Here is a 22,806-nt window from a genome sequence, read left to right as displayed (position 1 = left end):
ATAGCTGGTACCCACAAGTCGAGCAAGTGACCCTTAAAAATGATCAGGGAAATTGAGAACTGAGAAGGTTAGCCCCTTCAGTCCTGCTGAAGTTAAGGAAGAAAGCAGCAGGAGCCATTTGGAAGTATTTTGCCAGCTGTTTCACAAACATCAATTTATTTACTCCTCCCAACGAATGGTTACACTTTAAAGATGAATAACTTAGGCTCAGAAAAGGGTCATGGTTTTGACTCAGCCCTAAAGCAACAACTCCTCCATTAAGTGCACAGATCTCTCCTTTGTTAGGAGTTGTTTGGGGCCAATACCTTCATCTTGAGCCCCCGCTGTCCACCTGGAGAAGAGTGGGGACTATCCATCCATTTTCCGAGACTGTCAGTGACACACACACTGTATTTGTCAAGAACACTGTGGTAGCTGCTGGTTTTGTGAAGTTTAAAGTTGGACTTTCCTTAGTAAGTAGGAAGACCACTCAACACTCCTTCCAGTTGTAGAAACACAAGTGGTTCCCCTCGTTTCTATGCCACTCAAATTGAAACCAGAGAAGTGTGACTACAGAAAAAATTAGTATGCATGTTTAAAGAGCTGGGATATGTAATTTCCCTGGCAAAGTCGTTTCCTTCTGAGAGTTCCCTCTGAGGCACAGTGGGTTAAGAGCCTGACAGCAGTGGCTTGTGTCTCCGTGGAGGCCAGGGTTCAATCCTCAGCCCAGCTCGGCACAGTGAGTTAAAGGATCTGGTGTGGTGTAGGTCACAGCTGTACCTCCAATCCAGTCGCTGGTCTGGGAACTTCCACATGCTGTAGGTGCAGCTATAAAAAAAATTTTTAAAAGTGGTTTCCCTCTAATTTCAAGTTTTGATCCTCATTTGCAATACCTACTGTTGGCTTTGGTGGATTGATGCTTTGGTTTCTGTTTTGGCTTTTCTTTGTCCCTGTGAGCTTCCATGAGGTGAGCCCAAGTTTAGTGAGTAACTGCTAGTTCCTTCCATGGACTAAAGGCTCTCTCTTCTTCCCACTGTGCTCCCTACTCATGATGCAAAACCAGCCCTGCCTTTGTTTTGCTGTATGTCTTTAAGAAATACGTTGCAATGTGTCTTTAAGAAATATGTTCAGCAATAATAAATTTACAGTGGGCAGAACAATGGGAGAGACCGAGTTAACTCTTTGCCCAATGAGAACAAGGAGGATCTCGTACTCCTCAAGGCCCTAAGTCAATATTACCATGAAAATATTTACCCCTCAGATCATTAGTCAAACCAGAGTGAGAGCCTAGAAGAGGGACTATAACAAACAACAAAAACTGGAATATGTTCCTGACATTGGCATTTGCTTGGCAAGATGGGTGCTCCATGGTTGCTGTTTTGAATTAGGGAAAATCGAAAACAGAAATACAGATGTAGCCAAACACTTCCATATCCCTTTTCATTAAGGGAAATCTAAAAAATGGCAAAAATACATCTTTCACCAGATAATGAAGCAGGACTAACTCCTGTTTGTCTCTGCTTACCTTAAATCATTGATTTCAAAACTCTTTTTCATGTATGTTTTTGAGTCGTGATGCTAAAATTTGGATAAGCCAATTATGTTCACCATGTGGCTCTCATTCAACTCTACACATACTATGAATTAAAACAAAGGAAATTGCCTTTAAAACCTTGTTTTGAAACATTGTATATCTAATGGACATAGTAAAACAGCAAATTCAAGTTTTTTCAATTTATTATTGAATGTATTCTATCATTAAATCTGTATTTAAAGAAAAAATATTTTATTTCTACCAATCACTATACAAGACTAGGCCGTAGAGACCCATTTTAGGGTACCAACCGGGGAAAAACATAATATAGATAACAAAATAGATATAGATATTTTAAAAGACATCAGCATCACAATTCTTCCAAAAGAACTTAGTTCCAAAAGAACTAAGAGATCTGGACATCACATTCAAACCATTTTGTTCAAAATATGAGGTTTTTGGAAAAGCAGTCATGCTCACCCAATTAAACTCTGCTCATAGGGAGAAATATTAAAAAGCGAAGCTAAGCACACTGACAAATTAAAAACGTGTTTCATTGCCAGAGATTTTTCTTTTCAATTTGGGGGTCAGGGAGGAAATTACTTCAAGGTCATGCTCCTCAAAACACAATGCAGGGAGTCCTCTTTAGGGCTGGAGCAATACCAAGTCACCATCAGCCACGCTGTTGGAAGGAAAATGGTGAGATGAGAGAAAAAACTTCATACTGACTTTTTGCAAAGCAGTGAATTAAAAGATTTTGGAATCTGCATGCTTGCCTACCCTTAGGTGAGTTTGCTGCACCCTGATTGAAACTACACACTTGAGCACCAGGTGACAGTTAAAAAGGAGGATGGGAGAGGTAGCCATGAGGATTCCATGATGGGGAGGGTGGACTGCAGAGTAAAACAGAGATGGACAGAAAACGAGGAAGGAGAACTTAGCAAAATACTTCAGTGAGCTACACAGGCACACAGGAAGGGGGACGTTTGTCATCAAATTCAAAATAAAGGTATTAAATTTGGCTATATTTAATTACATGTTGAAGCTGACTGCTGGCAGGAAATAAAGTTGCTTTTTCTTCTTTTCAGTCTATAAATGTATCAAATTAACCACAATTGTGTAAGGAGCTAAAAGAAATACTGAACTAGTTAGATTTAAAAACCAAAAAAAAAAAAAATACATAGTAAAAATGCTATTACCTTTTGTGGTTCGGATCACAATTAAATTGCAGACAAAAAATACAAAAACCCAAAGGTAATTCCCAACAGATCCAACATAAAATTCAATTTTGTTCCGTAGCAATCATGATTAATAGCATTGCTTTGTTTGGAAATTATTTTAAAAATACATTTTTTTCAGTTTCAAATTTATATAAAAATTCATGTAATTTATGAGAGCTATAGTATGTAAGATCTGGCTCCAAACAAATCATTTTTAGATTCATGGCAAGATTCTTAAACTTTCTAAGGCTGTTTCCTCATATACCAAATGGGAAAATAGTTAAGATGAAGTTAACCTTCCATTGAAAGAGCTTACCAGGAGTTCCCGTAGTGGCGCAGTGGTTAACGAATCTGACTAGGAACCATGAGGTTGCGGGTTCGGTCCCTGCCCTTGCTCAGTGGGTTGACGATCCGGCGTTGCCGTGAGCTGTGGTGTAGGTTGCAGACACGGCTCGGATCCCGCGTTGCTGTGGCTCTGGCGTAGGCGGGTGGCTACAGCTCCAATTCGACCCCTAGCCCAGGAACCTCCATGTGCCGCGGGAGCGGCCCAAGAAATAGCAACAACGACAACAACAAAAAAGACAAAAGACAAAAAACAAAAAACAAAAAAAAAAAGAGCTTACCAAATGCCTGGCATCTAGTATGTTCTCAGGAAATGTTAATTTCCATCAGTTATTAATATTATTTTGATTGACCATCACAGCAAATATGTTTGAATATGTACTTTGAATATGTACTTTGAATATGTACTTTAAGTGGCCTAAAGATGTACCTAATAAATAAAACCTGAGTTAAACATGAAGAACTAAAAACTAAGAAAAGTACTGCCAAAATGAGGGTTTAAAAAAAAAAAAAAAAGCAGCTATTTGTAGAGACAGAAAACAAGTTTTGCTAAGTTGAATGCATTTGAAAACACATAAAATATAGTTTATAAAAACTGTATGTGACTAAGAAGAGTTGGGTTGAGCAAAGTAGAAATTGAGCAGTGTTCCAATATTTAAGTCCAGTTACTCAAGCCAAAGGCATATTGATGATTTTGCTCATTTTTATGCAGTGGGAAAATCGCAAAAATCTAAAACACAGGAAAGATTTATGTTCTCTGATGTTCTTGAAGTCATTACACAAGTTAGAAAACCCATAGGTCATAGCTTACTTGGGTTTGGAAAATTAACCAATACTGATGTTAAACCCCAAAGGAAATCTATGTCATATTTATTTTCAGTAGAAATCTAGTCATTTTCACCATAAAGATACAGGAAGTCTTCTCAATGGAAATGCTGCTGAATCATTCACACAAAATAACCAATGCAGTTGTTTTGTTTAGCTATCTTTTAAATATTTCTCCATGGCTTGACTCATGTCAAAAAAAAAAAAAAAAGTTTTGTTTTTTTAGAAAAACTGACATATTGCCATAGATTAATTCATGTTTTAATATTTTTAAAATTCTATAGAAATATGACAGAAACAGAAACCACTTGTACAACTATAAATGTAATAAAATTCACTGAGTAATAAAAAAAAGAAAGTTTGAAAAGTTTCTGGAAAAATTTAGATTAAGTTGTGTGTTTTGTTGAGATACTGAAAAACATTATAGCACTTCAAAGAAAAAATATATAATCCTACTAAATTCTGTAATATGAGCTCTCTAGACCCCTTAATAATTATAGATTTTCAACTGTGAACTTGTCTGATCCTTTGCATGATTACTTGGGAATTTGTTTAGGCCTGGGTATTTGCCCTCTTTGTACACACACGCACTTAGCCCAGAAGAAAGTTCATAGGATTTCTAGCATTTCTTGCTTCCCTTTATCAGTTTCTCCATCTCTGATTTGATATAATATGTTCTCTTGGTTTAAATATAACTATTTAATACCAGGCTCCTTAAGATGGTACAGTTCTGGAGTTCCCTTGGTGGAGCAGTGGTAACAAACTCAGCTAGCATCCATGAAGACTCAGGTTCTATCCCTGGCCTTGCTCAGCGGGCTAAGGATCCGGCATTGCTGTGAGCTGTGGTGTAGGTCACAGACTAGGCTCGGATCCTGCGTTTCTGTGGCTGTGGTGTAGGCTGGCAGCTACAGCTCCAATTCAACCCCTAGCCTGGGAACCTCCATATGTCAGGGGTGCGGCCCTTAAAAAAAAAAAAGATGGTACAGTTCTATTCACTGTACCCTCTCTAAATACAATATTTATATATGTATAATGCTTAAGGCATAAACATATGCTTATAAGTTACAATTACCTGGGAAATTATCTCATGCACTGTAAAAATCTCTACTGCTGTACAGCACTGGGAACTACATCTAGTCACTTGTGATGGGCATGATGGAGGATAATGTGAGAAAAAAGAATGTTTAGGAGTTCCTGTTGTGGTGCAGTGGAAATGAATCCGACTAGGAACCATGAGGTTGCAGGTTCCATCCCTGGCCTCACTCAGTGGGTTAAGGATCCTGCGTTGCTGTGGCTCTGGCAAAGGCCGGCAGCTGTAGTTTCAATTAAACCCCTAGTCTTGGAACCTCCATATGCCGTGGGTGCAGCCCTAGAAAGACAAAAAGGAAAAAAAAAAAAAAAGAATGTATATATATGTGTGACTGGGTCACTTTGCTGTACAGTAGAAAATTGGCAGAACACTGTAAACGAAATATAATGGAAAAAATTAAAATCATTTTAGAAAAAGAAAGAAAGTACAGGTCAAGTTGAAAAAAACATGTAACACCCTCTAGACAAAATGTCAAATAAACAGTGAATTCTATTCACACGTGGCTCATCTCTTCACAATACAAAGAGTTCTACAGCCATTAACTCTCACATCTCAGGCACTTTTTTCCTATGTCTTCAATCTCCTCTTTTCACACATTAATTTAATTTCTGGACTATGGGAAAAATGCTTAATTTTACTTATTCATTGTATTTGTTTAAGTATTTGAACATAACTATTCTTCAGCTGTCCTCATTTGTTCTTAAATACTCATCCAAAAATCAAGCAAGTATGCTCTAATTATCCTTAACATTAAACAGTACATAAAGAACTACTTCGTTTACACTAATATTTACCTAAAACAAATCATAGAAGTATATGTTCCTTATTCCTATCAGAACATGGAGCAGGATATGTAGCTCTTGCAGTCTCTTGGATGTAGAGACTCTCATTTATTTCTTTGAAACCAACTGTCATCCCCATAAATTCAGCAAAAGGGAGCCATATGGTTTTGTGAACAAAAACGTCTTAATTGCTTTATAAGATAAAGTTCAGATAAAGGAAGAGAATATTATCAAATCTCAAAATGTTTAAGAGATCCTCTGATAAGTGGGCATAATTCAACTTTTTGAACTTAGATAAATAAGAATGAGAAACTGTAGTCAAAACAGCTAGACAAAAAGAAAAATATTACCCTTGATCTCTGAATTTCTTCTGCTACTTATTAGCACAATGTCAGCTGATATTCAGATTAAGCAGCCACATAGATCATCTGACCCTTGACACAGATAAATAGTCCTCTGACAACACAGGGGCTTAATTGGGGAATTTTTCCCCCTAGGTAAAAGAAGGCTGTATTGGGGGATCTAAGGATAACACAACAAACTTGTTAAACCAGATACTTCATGTACAAGCAGCAGATTCCGGGACCTACTAAATTTCAGCAGATATTACATGAAGAACTCTTCATCTCTCACACAAACATGCTCACATTCCATAAGAGTAAAAGAATAGCAAGTTAGTAACTCACACATTTAATATATAATGATGTGAGGACTTCAGACACTAGAATATATTTTTCTAACTAGGAGTATATATTCTATAACTCAAAAGACGTCATAGAATTTTTGAAAAATCTGATTTTTTTTATTTTAACAGTATATTTAGGAGCCACCACAGGATATTGCAATTTTGGAGAAAATGTCTATCAGTATGTTAAATCACTCAGCACATAATAAGGAACAACAGGAAACGATACTTCAAAATTGTAGAAAAATATAATTAATCCCATTTATTATTATTAATGTAGGTGTGGCAATTATCAATTTCCAGAAACAAACTCCAAAAAAATCCCAATAGAGAACATGGCAAAACCCTGGGTAACAACCCTGGGTCTTTAAATAACCCACTTTCTATTTAATTGTACTGATAACTAAAGTAAAGAACTTTTTAAAATTATGGTTTGCACAATAACATTCGTGAAAATAAAAGATTAAATTGTTAGTGCTTTTAGAAAACCTCTGACATATATATTATATATATAGTATATATAATATATGCATATATATAATTTCTAAAAATGGAATAGAGAAAACTGTACCAACAAGTGGGGGAGGGAGGCTAGCCACAACTTTATCTCTTTTCAATGTCTGGGAACTATAGCTGCTAACCAGCATGGTTATAATGAGGACACAACAATTACAAGGGTTTGTTTCATTGACTTTCAGAGAGGGCTTCGTGATATTCTTCCAGTCAATTCACAAGGTATCTTCAGTTTTCTGACTTTTTTTTTTTCTTGGCTACGCCGGGCAGCATGTGGAAGTTCCTAGGTCACAGATTAAACCCATGTCACAACAATGACAATGCTGGATCCTTAACCCACTAGGGCACCAGAAAACTCCTAGTTTTCTGATTTTTTTTTTTTTCTTTAATAGGGAATACCATTTAGGTAGTGGGGCTTGTATGCAATTTGCTAAAAATGTTAGCATCATATATTAGGAGCCATTAGGCTCCACTCTTTAACAAAGACTTTCATTTTTTTTTTTCTTTTTAACCATGTGTCTTATGAGCATTAAAACACTATTTGTAATTCTACTATCTTTGTAAGAAGTCACATTTATGTGTAAGGCTTGCTAGTAAGTTTCCAAAGCCAAATGCTAATAATTTACACTGAGGCATCTCTCAGTTGAAAATTTTTTCAGATGTTAATGTAGGCCAGCCTTTAACCAGTTTTCCCTGTTTATTACCCTACCAAGTGACAAGAAACTTGTTTCCTTTATATTCATTAATGCAATTAGTTATCCCTCAAATAAGCATGCTCTTTTTCCAAAGAACTAAAATGGTTGGGCCTCAAAAAGCTACCATATTAAGTATTAGTAATTTGAGATTCTCCAGTGCCTGTAAATATCTAGCCAATATAAGCAATCAGTCATGACACATACCTCTGAGTGTTCATTTCCATTGGCTTCATACATTTAAAATACATTTTCATATATTTATGTATGTACATATTTACTATGTAAATTTATCTCATATGTATGTACATATACATATACCTATTATGTGTGTGTTTATCATATATTTATGTATGTATATATTTATATTACATACATTTTCATATATTTAAAATCTTCCTATGAGAAACCATTTTATTAACCAAAGTTATTAGACATGCACCTAATGACGAACCTGTCTCTACACTATGCTTCCAACTCAAAGTTTAAGAAAATACATCAATAATCTTACCTTTCTCCAGTAGGCTATCATTTGTGAATTTATCTAAAACCCTCTTACATCATCTGTAAAACCTCCACAATAAAAGAACTCGATCCCAAGTTAAAGGAGTACCACCTAGAGCATGTTTCTGTGCATTTTCTCCTCCAGTTCAACCCAAAGACCTTTATTCCTGTCCTCCCATATTCCCAGGACTACTCTTTAATACAGGCTCACACTGTTCTTGGAAAACAACTACCATTACATTTATTCTATTAATGCGAGGGCTAAACATAAAACATTTTGTCAGAGCCAAGATCTGAATCTAGTTTGCCTAATTTCGTCTTGGAATTTACTTCCCCAGCATGGAGCTATCTATTCTATTTATTTTTCCTCCTTATTTAAATTAAGTATCAAAACTTTAATCTCAGTTATCATAGCAATAATGATAAATATCTTGATATTTACACATTAATGATAATGAATTTGATAGTTTAATATCTCTGAAAAAAATTTTCTTGATTTGGCTACAAAATTCAGTGAGACTTTGAAATCTCTGATTTTAAATCTGAATTTTTACCTTGATATATTTGGAAATTATGACACAACTTTGTTCAAAGAAAAATGGGTTTTAGAGTCATATTTTAAAAAGAACCTTATCATGTTTCTTGGACATTAAACAATACTCTGACGAAACAACATTTTGGTGACTTGAATACAAATGAATCAGAAACATACGGATTGAATTTTCCTTGACGTATAAGTGGGCTTGAATAGACAAGAAAAAGTCATTGGCAAAATTTACTCTGAATATTGCCAAACCTAAAATGTCTGAAAACACAGGGTTTTTAAAAAGACATTCTAATGATCCCCAAAATAACTATCTTTGTTTTTCCATTTCTAAATTACTCTACAAACCCAAATTTGAAAAAAGAATTCATTTACTTGGAAGTTTTAAACTACATAAAGGATCAAACAATGGAAAAGTATAGGAGTTCCTGTCATGGTTCAACAGTTAATGAACCTGACTAGCATCCATGAGGACTCGGGTTTGATCCCTGGCCTCGCTCAGTGGGTTAAGTATCCGGCATTGCTGTGAGCTGTAGTGTATGTCACAGAGGCGGCTCAGATCCTGCGTTGCTGTGGCTCTGGTGTAGGCTGGCGGCTACAGTTCCGATTAGACCCCTGGCCTGGGAACCTCCATATGCCACGGGTGCAGCCCTATAAAGACAAAAAGACAAAAAGACAAAAAAAAAAAAAGGAAAAGTATAGCATTCGGGGAGAAAACCCAAGTCTTAAAAGCTAGATTAAATTGCTACCTGGGTAATAAATTCTGTGTACATATATATGTAAAGGATAGCAATTGCCATAGATTTATTATCAATTTCAATAAAGATCTAACAAGCAAGATAATTAATGCATCTTTGTGATTTTGGGAGAGTATCTCATCACAGAAGTGGAGCAGATCTCTCATCTCCACCATGAGAGAGGACTTGCGAATTCTGAAACTGACAGCACAACTGGGTACAACCACTTGTCTGGAATTTCTAGATTTGGCTCTTAAGAAGCAGCAATGTTTCTCTTCTGGTTGCTGCTCATATGTATGTTTTATTTAGCTGAAACGCACATATGAGCTCAGAGAATTATCTATTCTGTACGAAATAAAAAATTAATAGGATATCCTTAAATTCCCGTGCCAAATCCATGGCAGATCATTTATCAAATCTCTAAAAGGAATATTTCACAAACCGTCATATTTTCCACAGGTCCTCTAGGGATCATAACGCTACTTTTGATTTCAACGGTCTTTTGATTTCCAAAATAGATTTAGACCTCTTAGCTATTTTTTCTTTGTGGGAGTAGGATAAACAAAATTTAATAATATATATCACTGACTTTCTCCTTATCGTATGATTGAAACAATTTTAACTACTGTACTATGGTTTGTGGTAAAAAAAAATATTCCCCTCCTGTGTTACACCTAATTGGTTTGGTTAATAAGCACCCCCAGATTTACCATTTGGAATGTCTTTTTTTTTTTTTTTGTTAGGGCCACACCCACAGCACATGGAATTTCCCAGGCTAAGGGTCGAATTGGAGCTACAGCTGCCAGCCTACACCACAGCCACAGCACCACCAGGTCTGAGCCATGTCTGCTACCTACACTGCAGCTCACAGAAATGCTGGATCCTTGACCCACTGAGCGAGGCCAGGGATTGGCCTGATGCTTCCCCTTGGATGCTAGTCAGGTTTATTACTGCTGAGCCACAATGGGAACTCCCTGGAATGTCTTCTTAAGAGTAACATGTTCATGTGTATAAAATAGATAAACAATGTCCTACTGCATAGCACAGGGAACTATATTAAAATTCTGTAATAAACTATACTAGAAAAGAATATGGACAGATATAACTGAATCACATTGTAATACACAAGAAACTAATGCAACATTGTAAACCAACTGTACTTAAGTAAAAAAAGAAAAAGAATAACATGTTCAATGGCAGGTGGTCCACAAGAGCCTAAGTCACAAACTCATTCAATAATCATCCGAAACATTTTTAATACCTAAAACCTTCATTGTCACAAGTATCCAGGGTCCAAATGTGAACCAGAAATATATACCGATGATCTCATGAAACTGATATTCATTCAAATATGTGATCATGAAAATGTCACTCCGATTAATGCAGCAAGTCGAGTTATTTAATGAGCAGCGATCAAGCTACCAGAACATACATGTAAGTTAGATGTCATGTTCCTTCTATGATTTGTCTTCAAATCACTCCCCTAATAGCATCTGCAATCATACTTAGACATGAAAGTTATTCTAGCCAAATCGGGACTGCTGACTTTTTCCAGACTACACTGGGCCATTTGGCTATCCTATGTAATTACCCACATTGCTTCCTCATCCAGGAATGAATTCTCTCCTCCTTTCTCACCATCAATCCCTTTCCCTCCTCATCTTAATTCCTTGAAATCTTCCCCAGCTGACCTCACCTAAGAGTCACCTGGACCACAGCTCTTTTGGTTCCATTTGGACCTAACTGTGTCTCTTAAGTTTTCCTATAGTGTCCTGATGGAATCATTATTTTTAACATCTAGGGAACTTTACTCCTTCTGAATTAGCTACAGATGTCTGTCCTCCAGGTTAAAGTCTCCTTAACACTTTCTCCTGCACTTAATACTTTAAGGTCGAACGAATGAATAAATGAATAATAGCCAACAAATGAATTTGAAAGCAGACTTTCCTGAGTATCATTCTTTCATAACTTCTAATTATTTTGCTGAGAAATAAACATATTCTGAATCCATGATTGCAAATAAAAGCTGGTCTGTCTCTTCTGTTTGAAGCAGTACTGCAATATCACATTAAAAACATCAGCAGTGGTGGGAGTTCCCGTTGTGGCTCAGTGGTTAACGAATCCGACTAGGAACCATGAGGTTGTGGGTTCGATCCCTGGCCTTGCTCAGTGGGTTAACGATCCGGTGTTGCCGTGAGCTGTGGTGTAGGTTGCAGACGCGGCTCAGATCCCGAGTTGCTGTGGCTCTGGCGTAGGCCAGCGGCTACAGCTCCAATTCAACCCCTAGCCTGGGAACCTCCATATGCCGTGGGAGCAGCCCTAGAAAAGGCAAAAAGGCAAAAAAAAAGAAAAAAGAAAAAATCAGCAGTGGTGATGATGAAGCAGTGATAAGGTGAAGCATCTGGTTATCCATATTTATAGAGATATGCCACATACATAGTCTCCGTGAGGTTGCAGTTAATAAAACTAAGGTACCCGAAGGGTCGTTACTTTTGCAAGGCCGTATATGCTCTAATTCTGGTTAAAATATATTTTAAGTATTGCTTAAAAATAAAAAGCCAGCTTACCTAACATATTTTACCATTTTAATATTTTCCTATCAGACAATGTTAAAGAATCACAGTGAAAGGCCATGTATCTCAAAGTTAACATTTAAATAAAGAATTTGGAAACCTTTGAAAAAAATGAAATGTTAGTTTATTTTAGGCTCCCCAATACCCCCTATAAATAATTCGAGTCATTTTAAAATAAAATTATCCATAAAATATAAGAGAAATCAACCAAAGGAAAAGAGTAAACAAAACATAAAGTAGTTTTCAGAGAGAAAAGGATAAACTGAAAGCAAGATAGAACAAATTATATGGATCGTAAAGGAAAGAGAAGCAATACAAGAGAAGGAATGAAAAAACAAAAGAGAAATTTCAGAATTTTCAGATGGAGTGGCGAGGGAGAGGGGATTAAAAGGAAACAGGCCGATCATATTTCGCACATCTCCTGAGCTGTTTGGTTAGACATTTCTACATATCCCTAAGGAGAAAACTGAGAGAAGCACATACCACTAATTTAATTTTTCTTGTTTGGGCCACATACCAGGGAAGGGATGACTGGCTCGGCCCTGCCATGCACATTTCCCAGTTACATTTCTGACCATAAATGTACAGTAGTTGGACATCGTAAAAATGCTTGAAAGATTATTTAAATGGGTGCTTTTCTCCGCCTACATGTATAACCCTTGAACTGTGAAAATCCTTAACGATAACCTCAAAGCCATAAATGAAAGATAGCCTACAATTCAAAATATTTGAATTGCTTATCAAAATTAACAAATCAGCACTGAATTAAGATCTATGGAAAAGTCTGGATTTGGGAGCCAAAGGGAATGTCTGAAAGTTGCCTGTAACACTTTCAGTAAGAATTTTCTCTTTCTGGATCAAGATCTGAAGCACGTGGAAGCCTTCACCAGACTGACTCTGGAATATATTTAATTTGCGTTTATCAACATCATTCTGTACACACAATCCTCGGAGTAATAGCATTGGCTATGGTCTTACTTTCAGGTGGTGAATGGGATTGTAACAATGCCACCGTGAGGTCCCACTGCTTAACTGTAACGACCCTCCCTGAAAGAGACCCACGGGAGACACAACTTTTACTTCACTCTGGTTTATTAAGCAAAGCATTAGTGTAATACAGCAAGGAGAACAGAGACAAGACTCTAGGGCTGATGTCTCTATTGCCAGATCCTGAAAAAATATTAAGGTAGAAAACCTGAATAAGGCACATTCTCTAACTAATCATCCCTTTAAAAACTACCCTTCCTAGACCTGGCTCTAGCATGTTTAGGTGTCCAGCAAAAGCATAAGATAGGCCCAGCTGGTATACTGAATATTTTATAAATACTAATCAAGCTAATAAATCATTAAAGAATGTTCATTCCTCTTATCATGACAAACACAACTTTAAATTACCTGGAAGTCCAGATTTGAATTTAAAATTTTTGGACTCTGAGTGATCAAAAGCAAACAAGGCCTTGGGCTCCCTGAGCTCCTGATGGAAGGGCCAGGACCCTTCTCACCTGTGTCTTTGTAAGCTCTCTTACTTTGGTCCGAAATGCCTGCCTTCCAACTTCTTCCCCTAATAGCCCATCTTGAAGACTGTAGCTCGAATTCACTCTCTGTTCTATACTCAGAGGTTCACTGGACCCTTCTTTGTGTAGCGACGAGCATTAGATCAAACCCCGAGCTGCCTTCCATGTCCCTCACTCAACTGCAAGCCTGGGGAAGCCATCTCTGCATTTGCTCCCCATTTCATCCCCAGGCTTGAGCCAAGCACACAGCACATGAGTACCTGCGAACATACGAATAACTTCTGGAGCATCTTAGAAAGGAAGATTTCCTACAGACCCCTCCCAGAAGTGATTGTGGAGCTGTTGTCCTTGAGCGATGATGACCATATGTTAAGACCTAACTCAATATGATTTTCTGTGGTTTTTCTTGACTCTGTTGCTCCATCCCAACCCTCCTTCCTCCCGTATATTATGGTACTCCCTTGTCTGTTTCCCTAGCACCTTTTTTGATACACATTTCTTTTTTTTTTTTTTCAGTCAAGTTTTGAGACATCATTTGCCTATGGTACAATTCATCCTCACTTAGTGTACAGTTCCATATGTTTTTACAAATTACATAGTTGTGCAATCACCACCACAATCAAGACATAGATCCACAACACTATACACCACTTTCTTTTGGTATTGTTATATTATAACAGTGCTACTTACTTGCATACAGGCCTTCGACACAAGACTAAAAACTCCAAGAGCAGGAACGGTACCTAATTCTTCTTCACCCTCCACCCCAACTGCAGAGCTGAACAAGAAATGTGTGTTGGGTAAAATGTTCAGAAATTGATAAACTGATGAATATATTTCCCTGTCCTATAGAATGAATCCACCACCTTGCACAGTGTGTGTTTAAAACATACATGGGTTAAATCTCACAAAAAGCTGTAACTCTGAATGTGTCAACACCAGCACCACAAAAAGACAGGAAATTCAGTGCTTACCATCTCCTGTTTCTGCACAGAGCTGCAAGCCCAAATTGTTCTGTGGATTAATCACCCAGTGATTGCTGGTCACAGTGATATCAAAGACAAGCCAACCCACATCTAAAGCTTGGACTTTTCTTGTGTCTAACAAGAACAGATCTGCATCCCTAAGGAGAAAGAGAACAACAACAAAGAGAAGTTACAGGTTGGAATGATCATCATTTCCGATACGTAAGTGAAAACACTACAAAAGTCCTCTTACAATAACAGCAGTTAATTAAAGAGCAAGGGGAACAAATGACTCCAGTGATGAGTAATAAGATACAGAACCCTTTATTGCTAGGATCCCAATGCAAACCTGGTGCACATTAGTAATATCTGAAAGTAATTTCCATCTTCCTGCTCTGCACGGTAGTGTCCTTTCCAGACTGACTCAGAGGTCTTGATTTGGTCCCTGATAATCCGTGTTTTCCCAAACCACTATCCATAAGTAGCCCTACACTGGCAAGGGTTAAACCAAATAGAGTTGGAAATGAAAGTAGCTGCTCCAGTGTGGATGGATGTGGATTCTCCAAGGAGATGGAAGCAGGCAGGCTGTGACGTGAGCATCTATTTGAGAGAGAATTAATTTTCCTTTTATTTCAATTTTTATCATATTTTTTCATTTTATTACATATTTTTTTGCATTTCTCATTTCATTTTCCATTTTTTATTATATAATGAATTACTTTATGGGTACCAGAGGCCAAGAGAGGGTCACCAAGTATACCACTGGATTAAGGGAGAAATCCCCTAGATTGAGTGACAGATCTACCCTGACTTGCTTTTAACTTCTTTGCACACAAGCCCCCCGGGGGCAGTAGAAGCTATGAATATAAACGTGTATGTTCTGGATAATCTCCACAAGCTACTGTTATTAATATTTCTCAATCTTTAGTATTAAATTTCCAAATGTATGCGTATGTGTTGAACTATAATGAATTATTCTTTTAATGATTTTTAAATTTTTTTCTATTATAGCCAGTTTACCATGTTCTGTCCACTTTCTACTGTACAGCAAGGTGACCCAATCACACATACATATATACATTCTTTTATCTCACATTATCATGCTCCGTCATAAGTGACTAGATATTTTTCCCAGTGGTATACAACAGGATCTCATTGCTTATCCATTCCAAAGGCAATAGTCTGCATCTATTAACCCCAAATTCCCAATCCACCCCACTCCCTCCCCCTCCCCCTTGACAACCACAGGTCTGTTCTCCATGTCCATGAGTTTCTTTCCTGTGGAAAGGTTCATTTGCGCCACATATTAAATTCCACATATAAGTGACATCATATGGCATTTGTCTTTCTCTCTCTGACTACTTCACTCAGTATGAGAGTCTCTAGTTCCATTGATGTTGCTACAAATGGCATTATTTTGCTCTTGAAATTTTTTTTTTTGCCTTTTGTCCTTTTAGGGCCACGCCCATGGCATATGGAGGTTCCCAGGCTAGGGGTCTAATCGGAGCTACAGCTGCCAGCCTACGCCAGAGGCACAGCAATGCCAGATGCAAGCCGTGTCTTCGACCTACACCACAGCTCATAGCAACACCAGGACCTCGACCCACTGAGTGAGGCCAGGGATCGAACCCACAACTTCATGGTTCCTAGTCAGATTTGTTTCCACTGCACCACAATAGGAGCTCCTATTATTCATTATTTCCTTACTATGGGAAGCCTGAGCTAAATGCTACATATTTCTAATATTTAACCTTTACAATCCTTTGTACTGATGAAATTCAGGCTCAAATAGGTTAATGGTTTAAAAAAAAATGGAACTCCATCAAAAAAGTATAAAAATACACTACTATGCATTTATCAATCTATGCCTTCTTTATTTTATTTTTTTTTATTTTTTTGGAGTATAGTTTGCTTCCAGTGTTGTGTTAATTTCAGGTGTACAGCAGAGTGAATCAGTTATACATATACATATATCCATTACTTTTCAGATTCTTTTCTCATATACATTATTACATGTGTTGAGTAGATTTCCCTGTACTATACAGTAGGTCCTCGTTACTTTCTATTCTATATACAGTAATGAGAAGTCCACTAGTATGCATTTTATAACCTTTTATACTGTGCTGAATCTGTTTGAGAACATATTCATGTAAGGAAAAAGAGAGCTATGTCATAATAAGCTTTGTTAAAAGCTCGTCTACTGTGTTTTCAACCTCCCTGTATTTTAGAAGTCACTTCAAAGGTGGCTTGCAAAAATGTATAAAAAGTTAATTTTGAATAATCAAATCAAGTCATTACTATTCCTCTAGGAAAAAATCATCTATGATCATTGAAAACCAAATTATTTTTAAAAGAAGTAAAGAAACTTGGTCAACATTTTAAAAGCTACATCTTCATTTCTTATTTCAATTTGATTTACATCATTCTTTCATTAACCTAGAGAAGTTAAAATAAATGTATTATGATCAATTTAATTGTTAATCTACCCCACCCCCAAATATGCAATTTTCATTCTCCTTCACAATTTTAATCACAGCATTTACCAAAGAAGGGTTACAGACACTTTTTCACATCCAATCTAGAACTCAGTTTGAGATACCGCAGACTTAAGACAAGCATATACTATAGTACAATGAAAAGACTGATTAGTTCCCACTTGAATTTTAAGGACCCATTATATCCACAGTGTGATGGGACATCGATCAAATTCTACTTCTTCCTCCTAATTTGAAAAAAATCTACCAAATAAACAGAACCTAGGAAAATATGGATTAGCCTTCAAATTTTGAAATATTTTAAAAGTATCTTTGAGACTGGAACCTTGGAATTAACTTAATCATGTTATCAGCTTCTTAAACAGAAATGTTGTCGAAACTTGGCCTCTCTCCACCAGTGCTGAACAGAAACTTGAAGACAGTGTTTGGGGTGAAAGAGAAAAAGATAGCTTTATTGCTTTGCCCAAGCAAAGGGGGGCCACAGCAGGCTAATGCCTCAAAGACTGTGCCCCCCTTGGGAAAGATTAGGAGGTGGTTTTACAGTTTGGGGAGTGGAAATAGGGCCATAGATAAGGATCAGGGGAAAGGCAAGCTTGCATTGTCTTTCAAAGCTGGGGTTTAGGGGCTCCAGGACTGGTTCTGGTGGTTCTCCTTTATGGAATGAAGGATGCTTCATCAAATAGTTAACATCTTCCATTTGTTAGGGGTTTTAGTTCTGCAGAAGGGCTCCAAGATATTGTTATGCATATTCCTTGAGGAGGAACCAGGATCTTGCCCCAGGGCTGCACTACTGTCTCTGGACGGCTCCTCCCCGATCTCTGCATCCCCCTCCCTTCCCTGATTAGCAACTGCCCTTTGGAACTCAGGGAAGGTCATGAAGGCTGAAGCTTATTTCCTAAAAACAAGAAATGGAGGACAGAGAAAGGTTTGTGTGCCCAGGAGCCCCACAGGGACCTAGCTCGGTTACGGGAAGGATTTACCTTATAATTTGGAAAATACTCAAGTGCTACCCTACTTTCAAAGCCTGCTTTCATTTAAAATATAGTAAAGATTTTCTAATAAAATCTGCATAGTGTACAATGTCATCCCTTGGCATGATATAAAGAAACATTTGAAAACGAACAGATGAGTTCTGAGAGCAATTTCAACTAGTTAGCAAATCTCTGTAGGTAGTTATTTAGATGTGTTTTCTATTATTTTTAATTGTGCTCCTTTTCCAGAAAAAGTATTTTTTCCCAAACTATTCACATTCAAGTCTCAAAACTTTTAAGCATGTCTATAAGGAGGATTTCAATAGATATATTTAGAAAAAGCATCAGCCAACAGATCCAAGCAAATCCTAAATACCAGAATATCATTGATGCAAATCGCAATTCACTGAAAAGTAAACCTGGGCAAACAGTATGGCTTGAAAAATCCATACATTTCTTATTCACCTGTGGAAACTTATGAATGTTCAGTTGCTTTCATAGGTTTCATGGTTTCCTATTCTTGAGCAAAGCTATTTTATTTTTGACTGTTAACTTCTATTCTTTAATGTCTCCTTTTTCCTTTTGTATAAAAAGCTCTTCTGTGTTACCTACAGATAAGAGAACAGGCTTTGGGAGAATCAAGTCTATTTCTAATAAGCACAACAGTAATAATCCTGTAATTTTCTCTCATGTAGCAACTTTCTTAACAGCACCTTAAAAACAATTCCTATCCATTCTGTAGAAAATGAGATATGATTTCTTTGGAAGCATAAAATTACACCATTAAAGAACATCACTTAGGTTCCTGGAAATAGCAGAATGTACTAAATATAGTCTATGAACAGTATAAAATACATTTGTTAAAGTTGCCTTGCCTTACCATTTTTACCTGACTTTTTTTTAGAAATTCTCACATCTAATAAAAGAACATTTTAAAGATTAAGGCTCTTAAAAGGAAAGCAGTACAAAGAAAATATGTCTGTAGAAAAATAGATTCATTTGTAGCAGAAATGAACTCATAATCAATTACCTTATATTTTGTATGATTATAATAATGAAACAAAACTTTAAAATCTGCATTCTAGGAAAGCAAATAAAGTCTGTTTACATGGATGCATGCAATCGAGTATTTCAGAATATTATTATATTCGTTTTCTAAGGCCGCCATAACAAAGTACCATAGCTTGGGTGGCTTAAACAACAGACATGTATTGTCTCTCAGTTCTGGAGGCTGGAAGTCCAAAAATCAAGGTATTGGCAGAGCTGGTTCTGTTGAGGGCTGTGAGGGAAGGAATCTTATTGGCCTGTGCATGGCTGTCTCCTGCCTGTGTCTTTGTATCATCTTCCCTATATGCATAACACTGTGTCCAAATTTCCCCTTTGTATAAGGTTTACCCTCATTTTAACTGAGTTACCTCTTTAAAGACTCTATCTCCAAATAAGATCCCAATCTGAGATGCTGGAGCCTAGAACTTCAACAAATGGATAGAAGAGAGAGGGGAGCACAATTCAACCCATAACAATATTTTAAAAAAATTTTAAGACAGGAATAATTCTGGATGTGAACAGTCTGTGTTTATTGACATTCTATCAATTACCAACATGAAACATTTTCAGAAACTAATACGTGAAAATAAATTTATATTGATCAAAATATTCATAATTACTAGTCAGTATTTTTCTTTTTCAGGTAGAATTTGAACCTTTGTATTAGATGTGATACAGATCAGTGTGATAATTTCTCATACAGCTAAGTACAGAGTCATACTGAACAGAGTTGTAGCACACAGATACATTGGATATGAAATATGTAGATATATTAAATATAATAACTGAAAAATAACATGCTTATGTGTAGATATGGTTAGAGTTCAATACAAATACATTTGAACATAGCTTTTTTTTTTTTTGTCTTTTTGTCTTTTTAGGGCTGCACTTGAGGCATATAGAGGTTCCCAGGCTGGGGGTCCAATCGGAGCTATAGCCGATGGCCTACACCACAGCCACAGCAATGCCAGATCCGAGCTGCGTCTGCGACCTACACCACAGCTCATGGCAACACTGGATCCTTAACCCACTGAGCGAGGCCAGCAATCAAACCCACAACCTCATGGTTCCTAGTCGGATTTGTTTCCGCTGTGCCACGACAGGAACTCCACATTTGAACATATCTTATTTCAAACAGCACCAAAGGTTTAAACATGTTTATTCATGGGAAATTGCTGGGCTTGTAGACACGGCTTTGCAATGGTGCTTTTTATTTTACTGAGAGGAAAGAGTTTTGTATACATGTCTTGGGAGTCTCAAAATACCAGAAGGATAGGAACTGCACTAAGGACAGAGCAGCAGAAGTCAAATTCAATTTGAGTTATCATCATTCTTATCATTCCTCTGAAAATAAAGAGTGATGGAATTGGAAATTGAGGCTATATATCTAAGTGTATGATATTGGAGGAACTAAAACAATTTTTATCATCTTTATTTAAATATCAGTGTACTGTAATGACATAAACAAGATTCAGGGGATCTGATAGAGCTTAAACAATTAAGGAATTCTTCAACCTCAGTTTGCCCATGCATAAAAAATAGTATGGTATTCCATACCTTAAAAGATTTTGTGAAGGCTAAATGTAATATAATTTGAATATCTATCTGGAAGAAATGCAAATGTAGTTGAGTCTTTACCTAGTCTGTCATAATACAGACAATTTTCCCAGAAATAGAACATGCAATCCGAAAATTTGTCTAGAACCACAAAAGACCCCAGATAACCAAAGCGGTCTTGAAAAAGAAGAGCAAAGCTGGAGGCATCACACTTCTTAATTTTAAACTACATTGCAAAGCTATACTAATCAAAATAATTTGATACTGGCATAAAAACAGACACATAGATCAATGGAACAGTATAGAGAGCCAAGAATAAACCCGTGTATATGGGTTAATTAATTAAACAAAAGAGCCAAGGATATACAATGGAGAAAGGACAGTCTCATCAATAAATGGATTTGGGAAAACTGGACAGCCACATACAAAAGAATGAAACAGGACCATTATCTAACATCATACACAAAAATTAACTTAAAATGAATTAAAGAGTTGAATGCAAGACCTGAAACCATAAAACTCCTAGAATGAAACATAACCAGTAAGCTCCTTGATATTGATCTTAGAAATGATTTTTTAGCTCTGACACCAAAAGCAAAAGTGATGAAAGCAAAAATAAACAAGTGGGATTACACCAAACTAAAAAGCTTTAAGAAGGAAAGTTTGGTTTACCTCACTAGGTGAGGAGCAACAACCAGCCATGGTGCTTGCTGAAATCAGAGGGTATGGATTGCATAGAGGAAGAAGGAAGTTATAAGATTCAGCTATAACCGTGTGATCAGTTTCAGAAATAAAGATTATAATAGTTATGAATATCACTCCCTTATTATGACATCAAAATATTTATATATATATTAACCTGTTCTTTAATTCTTCCCTTCCCTATCTGTCTACCATCTATTATAAGTAGTTTTATTGTGTCTTGCATTGCTTTTTAGGGCCCTACCCACAGCATATGGAGGTTTCCAGGCTAGGGGTCTGACTGGAGCTGGAGTTGCCAGCCTACACCACAGCCACAGCAACACCAGTTCTGAGCTGCATCTGCAAACTACACCAGAGTTCACAGCAATGCCAGATCCTTAAACCACTGAGCAAGGCCAGGGATCGAACCTGCAACCTCATGGTTCCTAGTTGGATTCCTTTCTGCTGTGCCACACAGGACTTCCTATAAGTAGTTTTGATATTAGTGAACCTCATTTTTCAGGACTAAAGTGATAGTTATCAAAAGGGGAACATAACTCAACCTAGAAAAGGAATGAACAATATCCAAAGATGGATACAAAGTCAGAAGAATTATTTTACTATTCTATTTTTTGTCAAGTATGAATAGTTATAAAAGGTGTATATTGGTGCCAAGTTGACAAGAGTGGACTGATGTGGCTTTATACTTTGTCAAATTAGCTAAAAGGGAACTAAAAATCCCAGAATTCTCTTCCAGTTGATTTTGTGTTAAGATTGTCAATAGAAGAAACTTCTGCGGGACCCACAAGCAAAGCAACAGCCAAGTTGATTCTTGGAAGATTCCTGCTGCTCACACCATGGTTGCTGAGCTGCTGGCTCACCTTGTTTTGGGGACAGCTTCTTCCAGCTTCTGTTGAACTTCAACTTCATTGAATTCTCTAAATCCTGGCCCAAACTCCTCCTTCCAGATCATCTCCTTCAGCTTCTCCACTTCCTGAGCAAGTGGTGGTAGAGCTGATGGTGAAGGGCACCTGCCACCCCTGCAGGTCACCCACGTCATTGAACTTGGAGTTTCTGAGAGATGGGTGTGGGTTCTAGCTTATTCTTGCAGGTGCTACTTCTACTTCACAACCATTTTCCCTCCCAGCTTCCTCTACTACAAACTCCACACCATCACCAAAAAAACAAAAGCCTAACAAGTTCACCAGGTCCCACAATTGCAGAAAGTCAAATCACTGTAATAAACTCCTTATTCCTTACCACTCACAATGGCTCTATTTCTCTTATCAAACACTAACTGTCATACTCCCTGGAATGGGTTGAACTGTGTCCTCCAAAAAGACGTGTTGAAGTCTTAATCCCCAGAGACTGTGAATGTGATATTTGAAACGTGACCCTTTGGAAAGAGGGTCTCTGCTGTTGTAATCAAGTTAAGATGAAGTCATTAGCATGGGCCTTAATCCAATTATGACTGCTGCCCTTATAAGAAGAAAAGAAGAGACACAGATAAAGACACACAGAGGGAAGACGGCCATATGAAGACAAAGGCAGAGATG

At 37.2% G+C, this 22,806-nt stretch overlaps 1 protein-coding gene across 1 annotated transcript in view; it reads right to left on the bottom strand.

Moving 5' to 3' along the window:
• BMP5 (bone morphogenetic protein 5) overlaps window positions 1-22,806 on the bottom strand; it is a 127,103-nt gene that overhangs the window by 32,904 nt on the left and 71,393 nt on the right. The window contains exon 3 of the mRNA XM_047796978.1: window positions 14,509-14,657. Within this exon, the coding sequence (XP_047652934.1) occupies window positions 14,509-14,657 (149 nt within the window). The remainder of the gene's footprint in view (window positions 1-14,508; window positions 14,658-22,806) is intronic.

This window comes from Phacochoerus africanus, chromosome 9 (genome assembly GCF_016906955.1).
Source record: "Phacochoerus africanus isolate WHEZ1 chromosome 9, ROS_Pafr_v1, whole genome shotgun sequence".
Taxonomy (NCBI): Eukaryota; Metazoa; Chordata; class Mammalia; order Artiodactyla; family Suidae; genus Phacochoerus; species Phacochoerus africanus.
Note: the sequence above shows the minus strand (reverse complement) of the source record. Positions and strands in the feature narration are given on the sequence as shown.